General features: G+C 38.7%; 1 protein-coding gene across 19 annotated transcripts in view; it reads right to left on the bottom strand.

Moving 5' to 3' along the window:
- The window catches only part of TENM2 (teneurin transmembrane protein 2), a 1,510,370-nt gene that overhangs the window by 429,001 nt on the left and 1,063,494 nt on the right, over positions 1–17,875 (bottom strand). For all 19 annotated transcript variants that reach the window (XM_074551980.1, XM_074551988.1, XM_074551987.1 and 16 more), the window contains one exon: positions 15,824–16,099. In XM_074551980.1, coding sequence (XP_074408081.1) covers positions 15,824–16,099 — 276 coding nt within the window. The remainder of the gene's footprint in view (positions 1–15,823; positions 16,100–17,875) is intronic.

Here is a 17,875-nt window from a genome sequence, read left to right as displayed (position 1 = left end):
CTCTGCCCACTGAAACCACAGGCAGCCCCAGCTCTGACTCTGGGGCACATGGTGTTCAGCACTTCAGAACAGAGCTGAACGAAATTAACCAGTGATGTACAGTGATGGGGACAGCAGAAATCCACAGCAAACAGAACAAAAATCAAAAAACCCTCCAAAACGCCCCACCAGATTTCAGCACTCAATTGCTATGTATATTACCAAAGTCCTATGACTTACTGCTACAATTGCCTGCTGTATCAATCACAGTGTTAATCAAAGCACTTCTGAATGAGAGCTGGACTCTTAATCCAGCTCTGGCTCCTAACCCAGCCCTCACTCCTAACCCAATCATTCCTAACCCAGCCTTCACTCCTAATCCAATCGCTCCTAACCCATCCCTCACGCCTAATCCAATCATTCCTAACCCAGCCCTGGCTCCTGACCCAAGCTGTGCCTGCCCCTCAAGCAGTGAGAGCTCCATGTGGCACTGTGCCCTGTGCCCCTGGCCACCATCCCTGTGACGCTCCCTTTTCTGGACACCATAGACAGAAATGGGTTATATAAAGGTTGTAAAGATTTAACAGAAATTGTTTTAAAAACTGCATTTTAAGCTATTTTTTCTCTTGTGCTGGGAGTGCCCAGCCAAAGCAGGGGATGCTGTAACCCTCAGGCAGGCTGCCTGCCTTCTGCCAGAGGAGCTCTATGCTGTTGTCATCTTATCACAAGGGTTCCATACTGTTGTCTCCTTATCACAAAAGTTCCATACCTTGGTGGTTCTCATGGGCATCCCCTCACAGCACTGCCTCTTTCTTCTTCACAAAGCAGCCACTGACTCCAGTTCCCCTCTCACCCAGCCACCCCACTCTGTTATAACATCCTCTTCTCATTGCTTACAGCTGTGGCCTGCTAAAGTCAGGCTTGCTCCTAATCTTTGATAATTGGCCCAGCTGCAACTCCTTAGGGGTGAGATTGCTTTCTACACTATCTTTATTTTCTTATATTCTATCCCCCTACACAAGGTAACACTGGCACAAGGTACCAACAGCACAGGAACACTTTTCCACACTTAACTTTGCAAGAAGCACCAACAGCAATAAGGCTGAAGCATTCTGCAATGCAGTTCAATGAAACATGTAAATAATATATAACCCCAAAGGGGCCAGAGCAGAGCTGTGATACAGCTGGACAAAAAGGACATAGGAACACATGTGAGAACCAAAACCTGACAGACAAGAGTGGCAAAACAAGCAGCAAACATGTCCAGAGGAACATGGAGGAAAAGGAAGATATGTTATGCTAGGAGGAGATGAGATCCTTGCTCTTGTGGGGGAGAAGGACCAAGAAAACACTGAGGAAAGGGGAGGTCAAGCAGGGAGGGCAGGAACCTCACTGGTTCCCCAGTGACAGCAGCAATGCCCAGAGGCTCACAGGACACCACCGCAGCTGTGACTCAAGCCCACGTGGTGAGCACACATCAGGCTCTGCCTGTTGCAGTCCCAGGTGAGAGTACACCTGGGTGACCAATAATCCTTAGGTAACAAAACTACTGTGAGATGATTTTTCTTTCAAATGTTTCATTCAGATTGTGAAGCAGAACTCAAGCACTTGTTCAACATACATGAATTTAGCTGTTCCAGCTAAGTTCATGTAAATTTAGCTATTTTAGCTACTGCTAAAAAGGGCTGCTTGGCAAGGGCTCTGTATTAGCACCTCAGTAACAGCACTAAAACACATTTACCTAATGGGATGAAGCTTTCATAGAATCTCCTGTATAAAATTATCACAATTCACTTACTGGACTTTATGTTTCAATTAGATAAGAAAAGAGTCTATAAAAAATATTGCCTCTGACATTTTAATGCCTCAGACTTCTGAAACTCTTTAAAAGATAAGTCAGTATTTTCAGACCATCAGGATACAGAACATAGTACATCAGGTTTGCAGCCATTTCCCAGACTGGTGAATGCTTTATTGGGCACAAATAAATGGAGTATGGACTTCACTCTGGTACACTGAGCACTGCTGCAGCTGTGCAGGCTTATTCCAGGTTCCAGACCTACAACCATCAGATTTTTGTTGCATTGCCATAAATTCAGTTTCCATGCAGACAAACAAGAACTTTCCTTCGTTATTATTGATCAATCCTAATAATGAAGTTGCTCTCTGATTATTTCTCAAAATCCTTTTTGAAATACCATTAGTATTGTTTCATTAAAGCTGACAGACTTGCAGAACAAAGATTTTAGTTTCCAATTCTTGAAGAATGTTCAAGAATGTTCCTTGCAATGTTGAGATGTACTAAACTTAATTACAACCTTTTGTGGTTACAACACAAGCATCATAACAGCTCAGAGAGTTGTGGAATTCAGTCTGTCATTAATAAGTAAAATAGATCTTGAGAATTAGATAGACTGTAATAAAGAATATAAATTTAATTACTGTGTATTTTTGTTTTGAGGGTATAGGCATGGCTTATCTATGAATCTGATGTCAGAATCTCCAATAGACTCTCCTTTCCTGCTGCTGGCTTTTCTTGCAGCTAATCTATTAGAACAGCTTCCACTATGGTTGTTTTCTAATGCAAAAAATATTAACTCATCAAATGATGAGTAAATGCATTCACAACTCCATTTAAAGCATGAATGAGTCATATACATGCTCACACAAGAAAACTGAAGCAGAAATTATCATAGTGTGAGGTGTTTTGGTCCAGCATTTCTTTTAGATACATATGTCTAGTTGCTCTGAAAATCTGTTGGGGTTTTATTAAATAGCATTTTTTTTTCACAGTTATAGAGTCAAGTCTGTTAGAATTCCTGTCAGAAATACACAACTTGGGTTCATACTGATGCATGTTAGCTGATTACTTTCAGCTTTAAGCATCATTGTGTGTTTGTGTTCTTTAAGGGAATCCCAGGAGGGCAGAACCATGGTGTGAACAGCCCCTGGTTATCATGGCACACCATGTCTGATAAAATGAGGGTTCGAGCTCATTCCAGTTTCCCTCATCATGCTCCCTCCGACCCAGCTCAGGTTCCGACGGGTGCCTGGGTTACAGCTCTGGTTCACAACCAGCTCCTGAGTGTCTCCAGCTCTGTGCCTGCACTCATTTCCAAGTCCCTGTCTTCCTTCTCTCTCCTTGTGCAAGTTTGTACATCTTTATAATACCTTCTGATTAATTTATCACATAGTAAAGATTTTTAAAAAATCATTATCCTTTTGATCTAAAAATCCTTATATTTCATCTTTAATATGTTCTTTTGAGAGGCTCTTTCTGGAGAACTTGCCACATATGTTCTACTCCTCTGAGACATAACAGAGAAACTGAAGAAATACTTCAAATCTAAAATGGTTTGAAAAGATTTTGTTTGCAGAAAAAAAAGCAACATTTCTTTCAAGCTAAGAAAAAATTATATTGCAGTACATATGGCACAAGAAGGCTAACAAAAAGGAAATATATGAAACCAATATTTGAAAGAATGTCAAAATTTATCACCACAGAAGTGATCTGAAGAATTTCAACATTCTATTACTTCATGAACTAGACTCAAATAAGGAGGGACAAAAGTCAGGAAAAGAAAAATATTGATTTCTTCAGATGGTTTTTTCTAAGATGATCATTATTTCTGTAAGATGATCTGTTCCTCATTTGTTTTAAGCCATGCAAAGAATTCATCAGATGTAGAGAAAGAGAATAACCCTCACTTTGCACATTAATACTGTAATATTCTGCTCTATAAAGAGTGCTTTTAAGCCATCACGTGTCAAACAAGACTAGGAGATTATCTGGAACCACATTAATGTCTTAAACTCAAGGCACTATGTTACATTAGAAAAAAATGCAGGAAAGTGGAATAAATTATCTTTCAGAGAAAGGCAAATGCCATAATATTTTTACCAGGATTGAAAATTATGGGGGGAAAATCTGGTGAAAAGTATCAGTATAAAAAGCAAAAAACCTAGAAAAAACCCTTTAATATAAAATATCAGGGAACTGACCAAAGTCAGAAAAAGCACAGTGATGCCTGCTCTACCTCCTTTGCTCTTCACCATGTAGAATTGTTTACCTTCATGATGCTGACTGTGAACTCCTCAGAATTCTGTCCAAATCCTCCCCCTCAGCTCCAGCCTTCAAGCTGAAGCACTGCAGTACTGGCTGCTCCCAGAGTGTTTTCTCAGGATCTTTAGCAAAACAGCTGGACTGATGATAACACAGAAAACACTGATTATTAATGTCTGCTACTGTGGTTATAGGGCAGGCTCCTAACATTTATCACAAGTCTCTTAATCTTTTTTCTTTAAAAACCTCTCAAACACCCACATAGCTGTAATCACACTAGACTGTCTTCATCTGTCCTGCTACCTAGAAAAGCGAAATGAAATTAATTAATTCAAACCACACAAAAAAAAAATTAAAACATAGGAGAAATTCTGCTTTAAATGAATAGAAACCTTCATTTGGAAAGATTAGATGGCACTCTGTCACCCACAAGAGCTGATGCTGGACTCCATTATGTAAAAAGTGTCCTTATTCCTGTGAAGGACATTTAGCCCACAAATAGGGAATCTTCAGGGGACAGGACAGGGAGTCCTGATTGAGACAGAGGACACACTTGGAGTGTGATTCAATCCCAAAATGTAGGACTAGACTGAATATGCATACCCATCTTCAAATACTCTCAGGGAAGTCAAATTATAGGTTAAGAAATAAAGTATCTGAAAGAATTAAATCTGGCTAAGTATCACAACAGAAGTGGTCTTGAAATATGCAGTAATTATCCAGAAAATTAGAACTGGCAAATGAATATAGATGATTGAGACTCAAGGAGCCTTTGAGAAGCTGCCCAGGGATATATTGACAGGACTGGGCACATAAGGATTATTATTTCACTATTTAATACTGAAAATGTAGAGAACTCTGTGAAAGAAGGAAACTGATTTACATATATTATTAGCTTCAGAAATACAGCTTGGAAAGTTTGCTGTACTAAAAGAGGCTTTAAAGTGAACCAGAATTTATATAGATATTAACTTTCAGAACTTACTCTCTGAATTGCTCTGGGCTGTTTTTGCAGAGCAGCACCCCCAGCACACATGGGGAGCAGCTGGTTGGGATGGCAGATTGCTCCTTTCCTCACAGAAGTGGTGTTCCACTGCTGCCCCAAACCTGCAACCTCCTCGGACTCCTCTTTCCTTTGCCCCTCTGGTCAGAGTCCTAACCTTGACCCAATCCTTCCTGCCCCACACTGAACAAAACTGATCAGAAAAAACTTCTGAACACAACAGTCAGTGAAGTTTCACTGAGCAAAAGAAGTTTAAATAGGAAGAAAATAAAAGAACTACAGAAACAAACTCCAGTCACTTAAGCAATTACAGCCATCCCTTGTTTTGTCCATATCCACACTGTGTAATGTAGCTGGAGGGTACAGCATTATGTGGGAGGTATAAATAGCACATGCCTCCTTAAAATAATTCCCCTCCTAAAGAAAACTGGAAAGAGGAGTAACTTCACTGTAATTCATCTCATTTCAAGTTTACTAAATATAAGTGTTCTGTGGAAAACTGATAAACCTATTTATCTAGTGCCACTCAAGTTAAAAAAACAAAATAAATTCCCCCAGGAATCACGATTACTCATTCTTACAACTCAGCATCTGAGGAAACAGAAGCTATATTTTCACTCTTGAACACTAATTTGATGCTGAGAAAAGTCCCTTAACCATTTGTGTGAAAAAATCCAACTGCTACCTTTCAATATTTCTGAATGACAGTCATGCCTCTGAGCAAACAAATGATGCTCACATATTGTGCCTTGCCTACAGGCATGTTGCTGTAATGGAATGATATTATGCCTTTTTACAAGATGGTATCTCAGTTTCAACAGGGCAAACAAGGCAAGGAAGTTTTGGTTTCCATGGGCTCCTTGGACTTTCAGGCAAATACAATTTCACCCACTCAGTGATGATCTTCTCCCATCAGCAACGTGCTACTGAAAAGCCTGAATGACTCCAACAGTCAGCAGTTCCTGAGATATTTATAACAACTTCAGAAACCACAAAAGTCATCCTTCCCACTGAATAGCTGCTCAGCTGCAAGAGAGATGCTATTTGAAGGCCCTCAATAATACTAGCATGCTTCTTAATAAAACGAAAACTAAAAAACTACAAAGCATCATCCTCCATCTCAGCCTGTAGGAAATCAAGCTTGATGAGTTAATTTTTTATTTCATTTACCCAGATTGCTGCATTATGTGTTTGGGAGCCCAGAGAAAATATCAAAGGACAGAAGGTGTAAATATGAGTTGGTATTGCATCTAAATACAGTCTGATATGCTCTGGGGATGAACTGTACTTGTGATACATTCCAGGAATCATGTCTCCTAGAGTCCAGCTTGTGTAAATCTCTCAGACCTGAGCACAGATGGACAATCACTGTGCAAGCACAGACTAATGAACAAACAGTACATACAAGTCTCAGGACCTTACACATGTTCAATATTAGAGCAGGTGCCTCCAGGAGCAGCATGGAATACACTAGCAACTTACTTTGTAGTGGCTACAGCTCCCTCTGGGACTTTATTCACAAATAAAACTGCCTCTTCCTCTGACACCTGTGCTGCTCTGCTGCACAGTACTGAGCTCCAGAAACTTGTGGTTATTCTCAGGGTAAGGAATGAGTTTGTACATCACTACAGTGTAAGTGGTGCTGATGAAATGTAAGAAACCCAAATGGACACCAGAGAAACAGCCCTGTTTTAGCACTGGGTTGCTCCAACTACTGTTTCAATCTACACATACCTCTTTTGCCAGTTTTCTCCATAAGGCCACATTTTTGCCATTTCTTCACACAACTAAAAGGAGCAGTACCATATAGAAGCAGTACCTCTTCCAAAAATCAGTGGGTTTAGCACATGAACATGGAAAATCACAGCAATGCACCCTCTGATGACAAAGAGAAGCACATAATGAGGGTCAACTATTTGGGCTGGGAAAAAACATTTAAAGCTACTTCACATGGACAGGAGTCCTACTGCAAGCTGGAAAATGGAGTTAGCTTTAAGAACAATGATAACAAGCCTTTGAGAGCAGGTACCTTTAGGAAAAGACAAGTTCTTCAAGGTACTTGCATCTCCCCAGTATCATCACATCTTTCTTTTATGGGCTTATCCTAATCTGATGTTCTTTAACCGTAAGAGAGACAAAATAGAAATTGAAAAAATGGTCCTCTGCTTTTACCAGGGATAGGGTTTGTTGTTCACAGATGGTTCAGATTTCAGCATGGTCTCTGTGGTGCTACCAACAGCTTTCGAGGTGTTGAAGAACTTTGATGAGGGGTCTGTGAGCCAAAGACTGAACAGGCAAGTGGACAAACAGCTGCTCACAAGAAACCTCTCACTTGATTTGAGAGGCAGAGCTTCAGCCTTCCTGAATCATTGCCAATCATCCCCTGAGCTTCTTACAGGAAGAGTGTAGAGAAGAGAGTCAGCGATTTCAAATGCTACAGAGAGGCTGAACAAATAGATAAAAGTACTTCCCTTATCACTGCCAAGGAAGGAGAGTGTCATAGGACTTGTAAAAGCTTAAATTAAGCAGAAAGTTGTTTTTAACCTGTGTGAAATATAAGGAAATTAAAAGCAAAGAAAAAAAGTTAATTTTCAGGTTGCTCCTATAGTATCTGACAGAAGCCATTCAATTCTGCCAGGAGCTTCTGCAAAATGTCACAAAAGAACATTTTATGTATAAATACCACCCAAACAAAAAACCCCAACCACCACCACCAACAAAATTTGGATTATTAATTAGATTTTCTCTCCTTTGACCTAAGGAACAGAACTTAGGAAGCATCTTTTAGAACTTACTATTTAAGAACTAAGTAAAGAAAATTTTATAGTAGAAGAGAGTAAAAAATGAATAATATCTTTCAAAACTCATTAGCTGTGGGATAATTTATTTTCAAAAAGCTCTATTTATTCTAATACATCTGAAACCTTTCCTATCCATTTTCCATCTGAAGGGGAATTCCACCCTGCCTGAGTAGGACGTGACACTTCAACATCACATTAACAATCAATTCAAACCCATTGCCTTCGACAAGCTGACAGATTCCCTGAAAAGAACAGTGTGCAGAGCATAAACACAAAGCACATCCCAGGAAATATTTAGAAAATGTAATGACACTTAAACAGCCACCTCCACGTCACGTTACACATGTGACAGCAGGCATTCACTGCAGCACCTGGGCTCATTGGCCAGACTCAGGCTGAGCTTTATAAATGAAGTATTGACTAGAAAAAGCAGTGTGTACCTTGATGCAATTATGCACTAATCAGTGAAGTATGCAAGTATTTGTAATTAAGAAGATTATTAATAGTGGGATACTGTACATGAGGAAAGGTACCAGTCTCTGGTATGATGAATTTAGAGAAAGCTTTTGGCAAAATTTTTCATTTTGAAAGGCAAGAAAAAATACATTCAGAGTATGGATTCCCATGATCTGTGCTTCAGTTTACAAGGGAAAAGTAAAAATAAAATACTTAGGTTTTGTTTCACTTTATTAAATTTAGTTAAACACCAAGTACAGACAAACCTGCAAACCTCCCTGCAAAGGTTTTATCATTCATCAGCCACACACAATGCATTTAGCACCAAGCTGGATTGACTTTATCAGACACAGATCTCTTTTATAGAAAAGAATAAAAAGGCATTATTCTAACTCAGTTATGGTTTGAACAAAGGCGCTGCTGCTTGCTTACCTGGGTGACCTATATCATCTAAGTTTTCTTTTATAAACCTAATAATTGACAAACTGAATAATGTGCTGTAATGGAGTTCTTGTTAAACAGTTTCATCATTTCTCTACTAGATGGAAAGGCTCATGATTAAATAATAATTGAAAAATCTTGTGGTTATTTTGAGAGGCTTTTTTTCAAAGCTCTCCATGTTGTGACCTTCACACAGTGATGCAGATACAGCTGCAGGCAAAAGCTCTTTCCTTAGAATTCAGGAAAAAGGAAGATCCCAGCTAACCTCAGCAGTTTCTGCAACCAGCTGCTGCAGTATTTTCCTGATAGCCTTAATTCACCAGCCCATATTTCTGTTTTCCTCAGTTTCCTGGCTAAATATTGGACTTCAATGCCTCAGTCTCAATTCCTGATTGCTTAGTTCATTTGATTATGAAGGGGTCATTCATATTATCCAAAAAAAACATCATGAAGAGAGACTGCAAACAGGATACAGGTCCAGCAGGCTCTTGAGTGGTATAGGGACAAAAAGCCCAGTGATGCTGTGCCAGAGCAGGGCACAGAATGTGGGACTGGCATCACCTCAGAGGAAATGGAAAAATTTCCAGGTGCTGAAGCCCTGACTGATGTTAATGGGAGAGAACAGCATGGACATTCATGGTGTGAGACCTCACCTCACCATATACAGGAGGATTTTTTTGTTTGGTTTGAGATTTTTGTGGCCTTTAGTGGGTTTTCTGCTTGTTTGTTTTAGCATTCCATCCATTCCTCCTGTAATCACGAGTGCTAGAAACACCTCTATCTCTGGGAGGATGAAACCCAAGATCCTGTTGTACATCTCCCATGTCAACACTGACCTGAACAGAAAACCTAATGGCTACCCAAGTGTTCAGTGTAAGCTATGAGCAACTCAATATCAAGATGGCATTTGGGTTTACTCTTTTAGGCCACCAAAGCAGAGCTGTCTTGCCACAACTCCATCCTTAATCTCTAGAATACCATCAAGCACTTTGTTCCAGATAGTATTGAGCTCTTTCAATATATACCAGGCAGTGTAGCAGTAATTCATCACATCATCCTGCCAACCTACACTACAGTCTTCCTGGGTTATATTAAAATTGCAACAAATGTTTAAGCTTTTTAATACTGTCATTTCATATTCCTGTCTCACACAAGGCTTTAAAGTTTACCAGCACCACAGATCCACTTTTTGTCCTTAACCCCATCATCTAGACTCTCTCTGCACTGAATACATAAGCCATTTACCTGGACCAAATTGAGTTTATGTGTAGTTAAGTCTTTAAAAGTCATTCCTGCTAGTCAATTCCCTCATTAGGAAACCACTTCCTATCAGAAGTGCCCTCAGGTTTTGAGAGCACATCAAAATTGGATCCACTTAAGCAACCGAGCTTTGATACTGAGCTTAATGACTTTCTAAATTTGTCATTTACAAAGCACTTTACGAGCCTTCCTGAAGAAGAGCTGAAGCCTGCCCATGCAGGAGCTCACCTCCCCAGCTCTCCTCCTGCAGGAGCCTCGCTGATGTGTGACGTGTGCAATGCCATTTTCTGAGTGTATGACATTTCATTTCAATCCCATCATTTCCTTGGGACCATCTGGCCACTTTCTCAGCTAGGAACAGATCTCACAACTGTGACAGCTCTTCCTCTCTCAGATCAGTGCCTCCTGTTGTTCCCAAGCTACCTGGGTCGCTCTGGGAGAGAAACAGGCACAACATTCCCAGACAGCTCTCCCTACAGAAACCAGCATTCCACTATGCCATATAGAGCAAGTATGCATCTTCCCTGCTGTTCCTTGTACCTAAAATATCGATATTCTATCCCAAAATACCAATATTCTATCCCAAAATTATGAGGGCATATTATGTTTCCCACATAGACACAGTTGACGATGACACAGACCTGCTCCAACTGCATCACCAATATTTAAACATCCCCTTTTAACAAGGAAAGTATTTCCTGTTGGTGAAAGTGAATATTTCTCAGTGGGAAACTTTTAGCATCTCCCACTTGTTCAACCCAAACAGAATTCTGGGACAAAGAACATAAAAAGCTTTTACTTTCTACTCCCTTACAACTCAGACACATTAGCATGCATACGACAAACCCAAAATAGTCTCAAGAGTAGAACCACAGTGTTGCTATAATCTTTCCTGCAAATTATGAAGTGTGAAATAGAAAGCTGAAAAAAAATTTAAAAATGAAATATTGATAACAACATGTCAAAATTACAACAGTAAAAGTAAGAAAATAAACTCCTTGGCTGTCATCTGTCTGGTGCCTTTTGTAAACTCCTCTGATGCAGTAACATCTTTTCTATTGTAATTCCAAGTTTACTATTCAATAACATCCCATGAAAAACTCAGATTATACTGCTCATAAAATTGAAACAATGATAAACTATGAGGTCAGTTTCAATTATGAGGTGGGTTAGGTTTTGATTTTAAAGTTTACAAATGCATTTGAGAAGTTACTGCAGGAAATTGCCATTGAAAATTTCACACTAGGGAAAAAAAGAAAAAAAAGAAAATTTACCTTATTTTTCATGAGATTCAATCAGAAGTACAACACAAGTACAGTTTTTCATATTTTACCTTATAATTTTTCCAACTTTATTTTCTTTATTCATGGTACTCTTTAATTTAGTAAGTGATATGCACATAAGGTTTTGTCTGATACTCAACTTTTAGTTACTACAATAAAAAGCACCCCCAAAGCAATATGGAAAAATAATCACAGTAATTGCCACCAGTATGTCTAAAATAGCAAACACTGCTGGATATTGAACCTGAAAATATCAGTGCAGCACATTATCTATCCACTATATACAATAATAGGACTAGCAGAAAATACAAAGGGACTAGCAGAAAAAGTGTCAAGGGAACAACTTCTCCCAAAAAAAAAGTCACCAACACCATTTTTATATTTTCTCCTTTACAACAGGAGAATAGCAGGATCTAGATTCACATCAACCTGAAAATCCTCCTTCTGGGTTCACTTTGGGCCAACGAGTTCATTTCAGGACTCAAACCAAGATTTGCCCTGAGTTTACATCCTACTGTTCCATCCTCCTTTGCTCTACCTAAGATTATCTCTTCTCTTCTCTGTTATTGGTCTGTTCAGCTTTTCACTCCCATCTGCCTTATGTCACTTGAATTTCACTGCTTTCCTAACAGCCTGTAACTGGTCATTCAACAACAGTGTAGGCAGGAAAAGAGAAAATTGCAGATCTGTTGCAAGAAGATTCTGTACATAAATGCTCCTTAAGTATGATCATTCTGATTTCAAGGATTTTTAAATCAAAAGTTACCCTATTTTCCAAAGTTTTATATTTTTCAGAAGAACATAATTTTCAGTTCAACTTCAAAAAAAAAAAAAAAAAAACAAAACCAGAAGAAGCCAACCCTGAAAGAGCAGTTGCTTCAAGGTCACTACTTCAACATGACCAGTCCCTAAGCTTTACTCTGGAAATAGAAATACTGTAGGCTTTGAAAAGAACATTGCAACTGATGAAAAAAGAAATCCTTTTGAGAAGTTTGCCATGATGTTTCAGAATAAACAGTTACAAGATTTAATCAAAGAAAAAAAAATAAGCATTGAGGAGCAGTGCTGTATCCCCTGTAGCTCACATTGCATCAAAACCTTGCATCCCCACAGGTGATTCTCTCTCCAAAGCTGGCACATGACATTAGAGGAGATCTGTATTTTTAACTGGCTTTTTACATTTGCATGCATCCAAAAAAATTAATTTATTTAAATCTCACAACCCAGTAAATCACATGGAGTACCAATCTGATGATAGATTTGTGTAACAACTTCAGAATTGATCTGTCTAAAGAAGAGATGGCTACATCTAGACGGCAGCAAAAACTACAAGATACAGTAAGAATTTAGAGTCTATTCAGACTTCTGAAAATATAACTGTTTTTAAAAGATCAGTAAGGTGTTTTGTCAGTATACTAAGTAAAACATGGAACTTAATGAGCTTCCATTATTTCAATTTATCTACAAGCATTCCAAGCCTGCTAATATTTCAAGGTTCACAGCATTCTGGTTTATGATAAAATTAAATCATACAAAATCTACAAGCACAGAAAACGGTCACAAGCTCTGTGAATGGATTTGAATGGGAGCAATTTTTAGAAATTAAGCTTCCTCTGTGCTACTTGGAGATGACAAAATAGATTTATTGATACAAAAAAAATTGTGAGAGGTATGGTTTTTCGTTTGGGGTTTTTTGAAAGTTTAAATTGTGATAGGATCTCAATATTTTAAAAAAATAGTAATCTTTTACAGTTGAACTATTCTTTCATAACCCTTGAGTTGTATCAGGGAAAAAGCTTTAACAGTACTTTCAATAAATTCAGAGGTGTGAGCATCATGAGTTCCCTCTAATATTGCTAGGCATAAATGGGTAAAGCCTCATACCAAGTAATGTCTTGCTTAATGCTGGTATCCTGCACATGTGAAACCATATCAGAGTACAAATTTCTCTTGAAATATAGATTCTTGTTACTTCCTCTCAGGATGAACACCTAGCAGGTTATTGATCTGCTTCTGAAGGACACAGTGTTTATTATGTAGAAAACCACTGCTGGGCACAAGTGTGAGAAATTAATGATGGTTTTGTAAGTGTCCACACTGTGGTGCTGAACCAGTGGGGCAACTGTCAATCTATATGATAATGTATCCCAAAACTTCATAAAATCAGTGATGTGAAGAAGCATTGATTTTTGAGCTAACCAGGGTTTGTGAGAGAGTAAGGCTAAAAAGTTTACTGAAGTTAACACCTCTGTGTACACAACAGTTGCTTCAAACTTGCGTGATGTTTTTTTAAAACATCCAAACACGCAGAAACCCTTCTCACAGAAACCCAAAATGAATTCCATATACTGGTTTATTACCTGCTTGCTGTTTGATCATGTTGTTCTTTCTCCTATTAATATCATTGTTAGAAACATGAAAAATGGATTCAACGCACTGTATTTCCAATTACTGAATAATTCACTTATTATGGGGAGAAAAATGAAAAACAAGTGAACAGACTCATTCTTTTATCAGTCTGTGACAGTGTGTATAAAAGTGGGTTCTGAGATCATTATGTTTTCTTAGACAAAAGGTGTGACACACTGCTGCCACTGAAATGGAGACAACCACCTGCACAGTGAATTCCTGCTACAGCACTGAAGCCCAATCATTCCATAATGCCAGAATTCTATTAGTCAGGTTTTTAATTTGAAATTACGTTCACAAGCCTCAACAAAACTGTACTAAAATCAATGGAAGTTGTCATATTTTCTGTGAACGGTATTATTAAAAGGAAAAATCAATTAACCAGTCACTGATTCTTTTCAAAACATGGGCTTCCTTGTACAAACCATTATTAGTAAATGCACATTCCCTCCTTAGTTTTGATGAAGAAATGTATCCTGCGATGCCAATGGAGAGGATATATTACTTGAAGATTCAATTGAAATCAACAAAAAAGACTGTTGTTACAAACAAAATCAATTGCACTTTGCTGAACTTCTTCCTATCAACATATAAACTGTAATTTTGCCCTGTTTGCTTTGACAAGCAGTTGCTTCTGTTTCCAGAGCCTGGCACGCCCACTCTGCGGAAACCACGACAACTGTCAGTGTGCACAGGGAGGAGCCCAACATAAACACCTACAGAAATGCTCTTCTGAGAGGCACCCAACATGTATCAAACAGAATTTTATCCCAATATGCTTAGAGAGAGCTGGTGTCAGGCTGCTGGAACAGTGCTCCGAGTGTTGATGATGTTAAGGAGGTTCCTCTTCACCTCCTCAGAATGACAAGATCCAAACCCCTTTGTTTCTATTTTAACTAAGCTGAGTTTACACTTTCATCACCCTATAGATGGAGAACAAATTCCTGCAAATCCTTTTGTACTATTTTTTGTCTTGAGTTCTTTAAACCTATGTGAGCCCAGAAAATTCCCCAGGTAAGAACTTGAGGGTGACCCACACCAAGGATGTGAATTTAGATTTGTACCACAGGACAGTGCTGCACACAGGATACTCAGACTCTGCTTCTACTGCCAAGCTGTTTGGTGACAAGTGACTGAGGCTGTGCCCAAAGTCCCATTTCTGTGACTTTAAACTACACTAAACACAAGTGTTCTGCCTCAGCCCAATGCACACATTTGCTTTCCAAAAACTCCCCCAACACCAGTAATAAAAGAGCAAAAGAATTGTTTTTACAACTTCCAAACCATGGAAAAAATACCTAAAATTACATCTGATTGTTACGAATTAGCATCATTGTTACAGCTATCAGCACATTGTGGATTATTAATATGACTTCAAGCTGTGTAGAAAAATCACATATAAAAACTGTTTCTCTTTGGAAATTTCTTTCTGCTTCTCATCATTAAGTTTAATTTAAAATACTCGGAGCACAAACTTCTGTGACAGATTATGGAATGAAAAGTAAAATGTAAGATCAAACATAATACCTATCATATGATGCACATATACTAGTTTCCTGATAGTGATGCTAAAAAACCCCAAAACTATTGTAAATGCAGGCAACCCCAATGAGGGAAGAGAATAATGAGGAGGATTCCATCTTATCAGAAGGCTAATTTATTACTTTATAATACTATATTATATTAAAGAACACTATACTAAAGAATACAGAAAAGATACTGATTGCGAAAAAGATAATAGTGAAAACTCGTGACTCTTTCCAGAGTTCCAACACAGCTTGGGCACAATTGGCCAATGAGTCAAAACAACTCACACCAAAGTCCAATGAAACAATCACCTGTGGGTAAACAATCCCCAAACACATTCCACAGGAGCACAACACAGGAGAAGCAAATGAGCTAAGAATTGTTTCCTTCTCTCTGAGGCCTCTCTCTGCCTTTCAGCTTCCCAGGAGAAAAACCCTGGGCAAAGGGATTATGTCCAAAGAATGTGAACGCCACCCAAAACATGCTAAAAACCAGCTTTAGTCAAACTGAGAAAGTGCAAACGTCACCTTGGAAAACAGAGTGGAGCATTTTTAAGTAGGTTAGGAACAGCAATTAGGAATACACTGAAGTAAATCCCTACCGTTCTCCTCGTCTGACTTGTTGTCGTTGTCGGAGTCGGTGAGCGTGAGCGCCGAGTTCTCGCGGCTGGACAGGCCAGAGCTCCTCCTGGATTTGATGCCTCTGCCCCAGAGCCTGATGGCGTGCTCTGGGGACATCCCTCCCTCCGTGTCCGAGTCGTTGTCGGAGCCTGTGCTCAGGGAGTAGCCCTGGTGCAGGATCCCGATGTCCGAGCAGTACCCGCTCCGGTGCGGAGACGGCTCACAGATCCCCAGCTCTGCAAGGGTGAAGTTTGTTCCTAGAAAAAATAAATAAAGAAAAAAAAAATTAAGCCATTTAAAAAGCTAGGGGATTTATTTTCAGCTTGAAAATATCAGATCTCTTTTTAATTCTGCTCAGTTCTGGTGTATACCAATAAGTTACTTACAAAAATCTCTGGTGCAATGGTATAGCAAGACTTAACCTTGAAAATATTGAATGTATCTAAAATGGATGAAATATACAAAACAAAGGTAGGAAATGTCTCTAAATTCTAGGCTACTCTTTTGGCCCCAAATAATTAATAATGTAATTAACATAAACCTCATGACAAGTGCTAATGACACAACCTGCTTTAGTGTGTATGTAACCTCATATTTGTAGGACTGAGCATGAGCTTTGAAGTCATCCATTTGATTACTCAAAAAGAGAATTTTTTTAAATCAAACTCATTTTCACATACACAAGTCATTCACAGAGATAATGGAAGAATGCAACTTTATCAGTGAGGAAACATGGAACTTTGCCACCAATTTTATATTTGCATTTAGTGAAACTGGCAATTTAATATCTGGTAAAGAAACCAAGATAGACCTTACATTGTAACTGTTTTCTTTTTCCCCCATATTCCAGAAGAAAGAACGAATCGATACCAAAATCAGGAGGTCATTTGGTTTAAAGGCAAAACTTTCTGAGACAATGTCAAAACACGTGACCTTTAGCAGTTAATAACGACTCCGTGGACAAAATCTTATACATTTTTAAAGCACTCAGAGTCCCCCAGGGTTCTCACAAAGTCCAGAGTTGCTGCCTGATTTCTGCTTATGTACTTGTTTCCTACAGTAATGAACAGGGCAGTAAAAAATAAAGGGAAATATTCACTGGTCTCAAAGGCTTTCAAAGATTTTGAAAAGCAAAGTAATTTGAGCTTCATTACATTGGGTTAAAAACAAAAACCAGACTGAAGTTGCTGGCAATATTACTGCCAATTATTTAACTAATTCCTTAATTCACAGGGAAAGCAGATCTAAAAGAGTAGTTTTATTTAGTCCAAAATTCATTTCTATTTTTTTTCATTTTCCTCTATGTATTTGTTATATGAAGCTACACAATGGAAGTTCATACACTAAATAAAACACACAACTAAGTGTATTCTATTAATAAAGAAGGTAACTAGATTTTTTTTTAAGTATTAGAACTTCTTTCTCAGATTAGCCATGAAAGCTCATAGAGTTTTGAATCCATCTGGTTCCCCTTTCTGTATCAGCTCTCTCCAGTCTCATATTGAACTGCCAAAGCACATTTTGGATAAGGGGTGTATGCACACATGTAAAATGTGAAACTAGGTCCCAGTTTAAATTTATTCCTGAAGGTCATCAGTAGAAGGAAGGGGATGGATTTCTTGTGGAAGCCTGACCTATGTCCTCAGCCAGCAGTGACCAGGCTTGCCCGTGGCTCTGTCACCCGGAGGTCAAACAGCCCCAAAGTGACACCAGCACCAGGGGGAGAATCCTCACCAGACAACGCTTCCCAAGGAATGGAACATGTAGTGGCTATGTGTAAAAAGAATTTTAAAAGTCTGACATGAAAAAAGCCAGCTCCAAATTAACCCAAACCCCTCAGAAATTTAGTGGTTTAGTCAAAAGCAAGGAACTAAACAGTTCTAAAAATGAGCTTCTCAAGTCCACTTCAGTCTAGAGATATTTTGCTTGTTGTTGTCTTTTTGCCTTTTTTTTTTTTTTCATAAGTGAAGAGTTCTAGCATGACAGATAAAGCTACTGTTAAGGGAAATGTAAACTTTTTTCATGTGCAATTT

This window comes from Zonotrichia albicollis, chromosome 15, assembly GCF_047830755.1.
Source record: "Zonotrichia albicollis isolate bZonAlb1 chromosome 15, bZonAlb1.hap1, whole genome shotgun sequence".
NCBI lineage: Eukaryota > Metazoa > Chordata > Aves > Passeriformes > Passerellidae > Zonotrichia > Zonotrichia albicollis.
The sequence above is the reverse complement of the archived record's forward strand: the minus strand, read 5'-3'. Positions and strand labels throughout refer to the sequence as shown.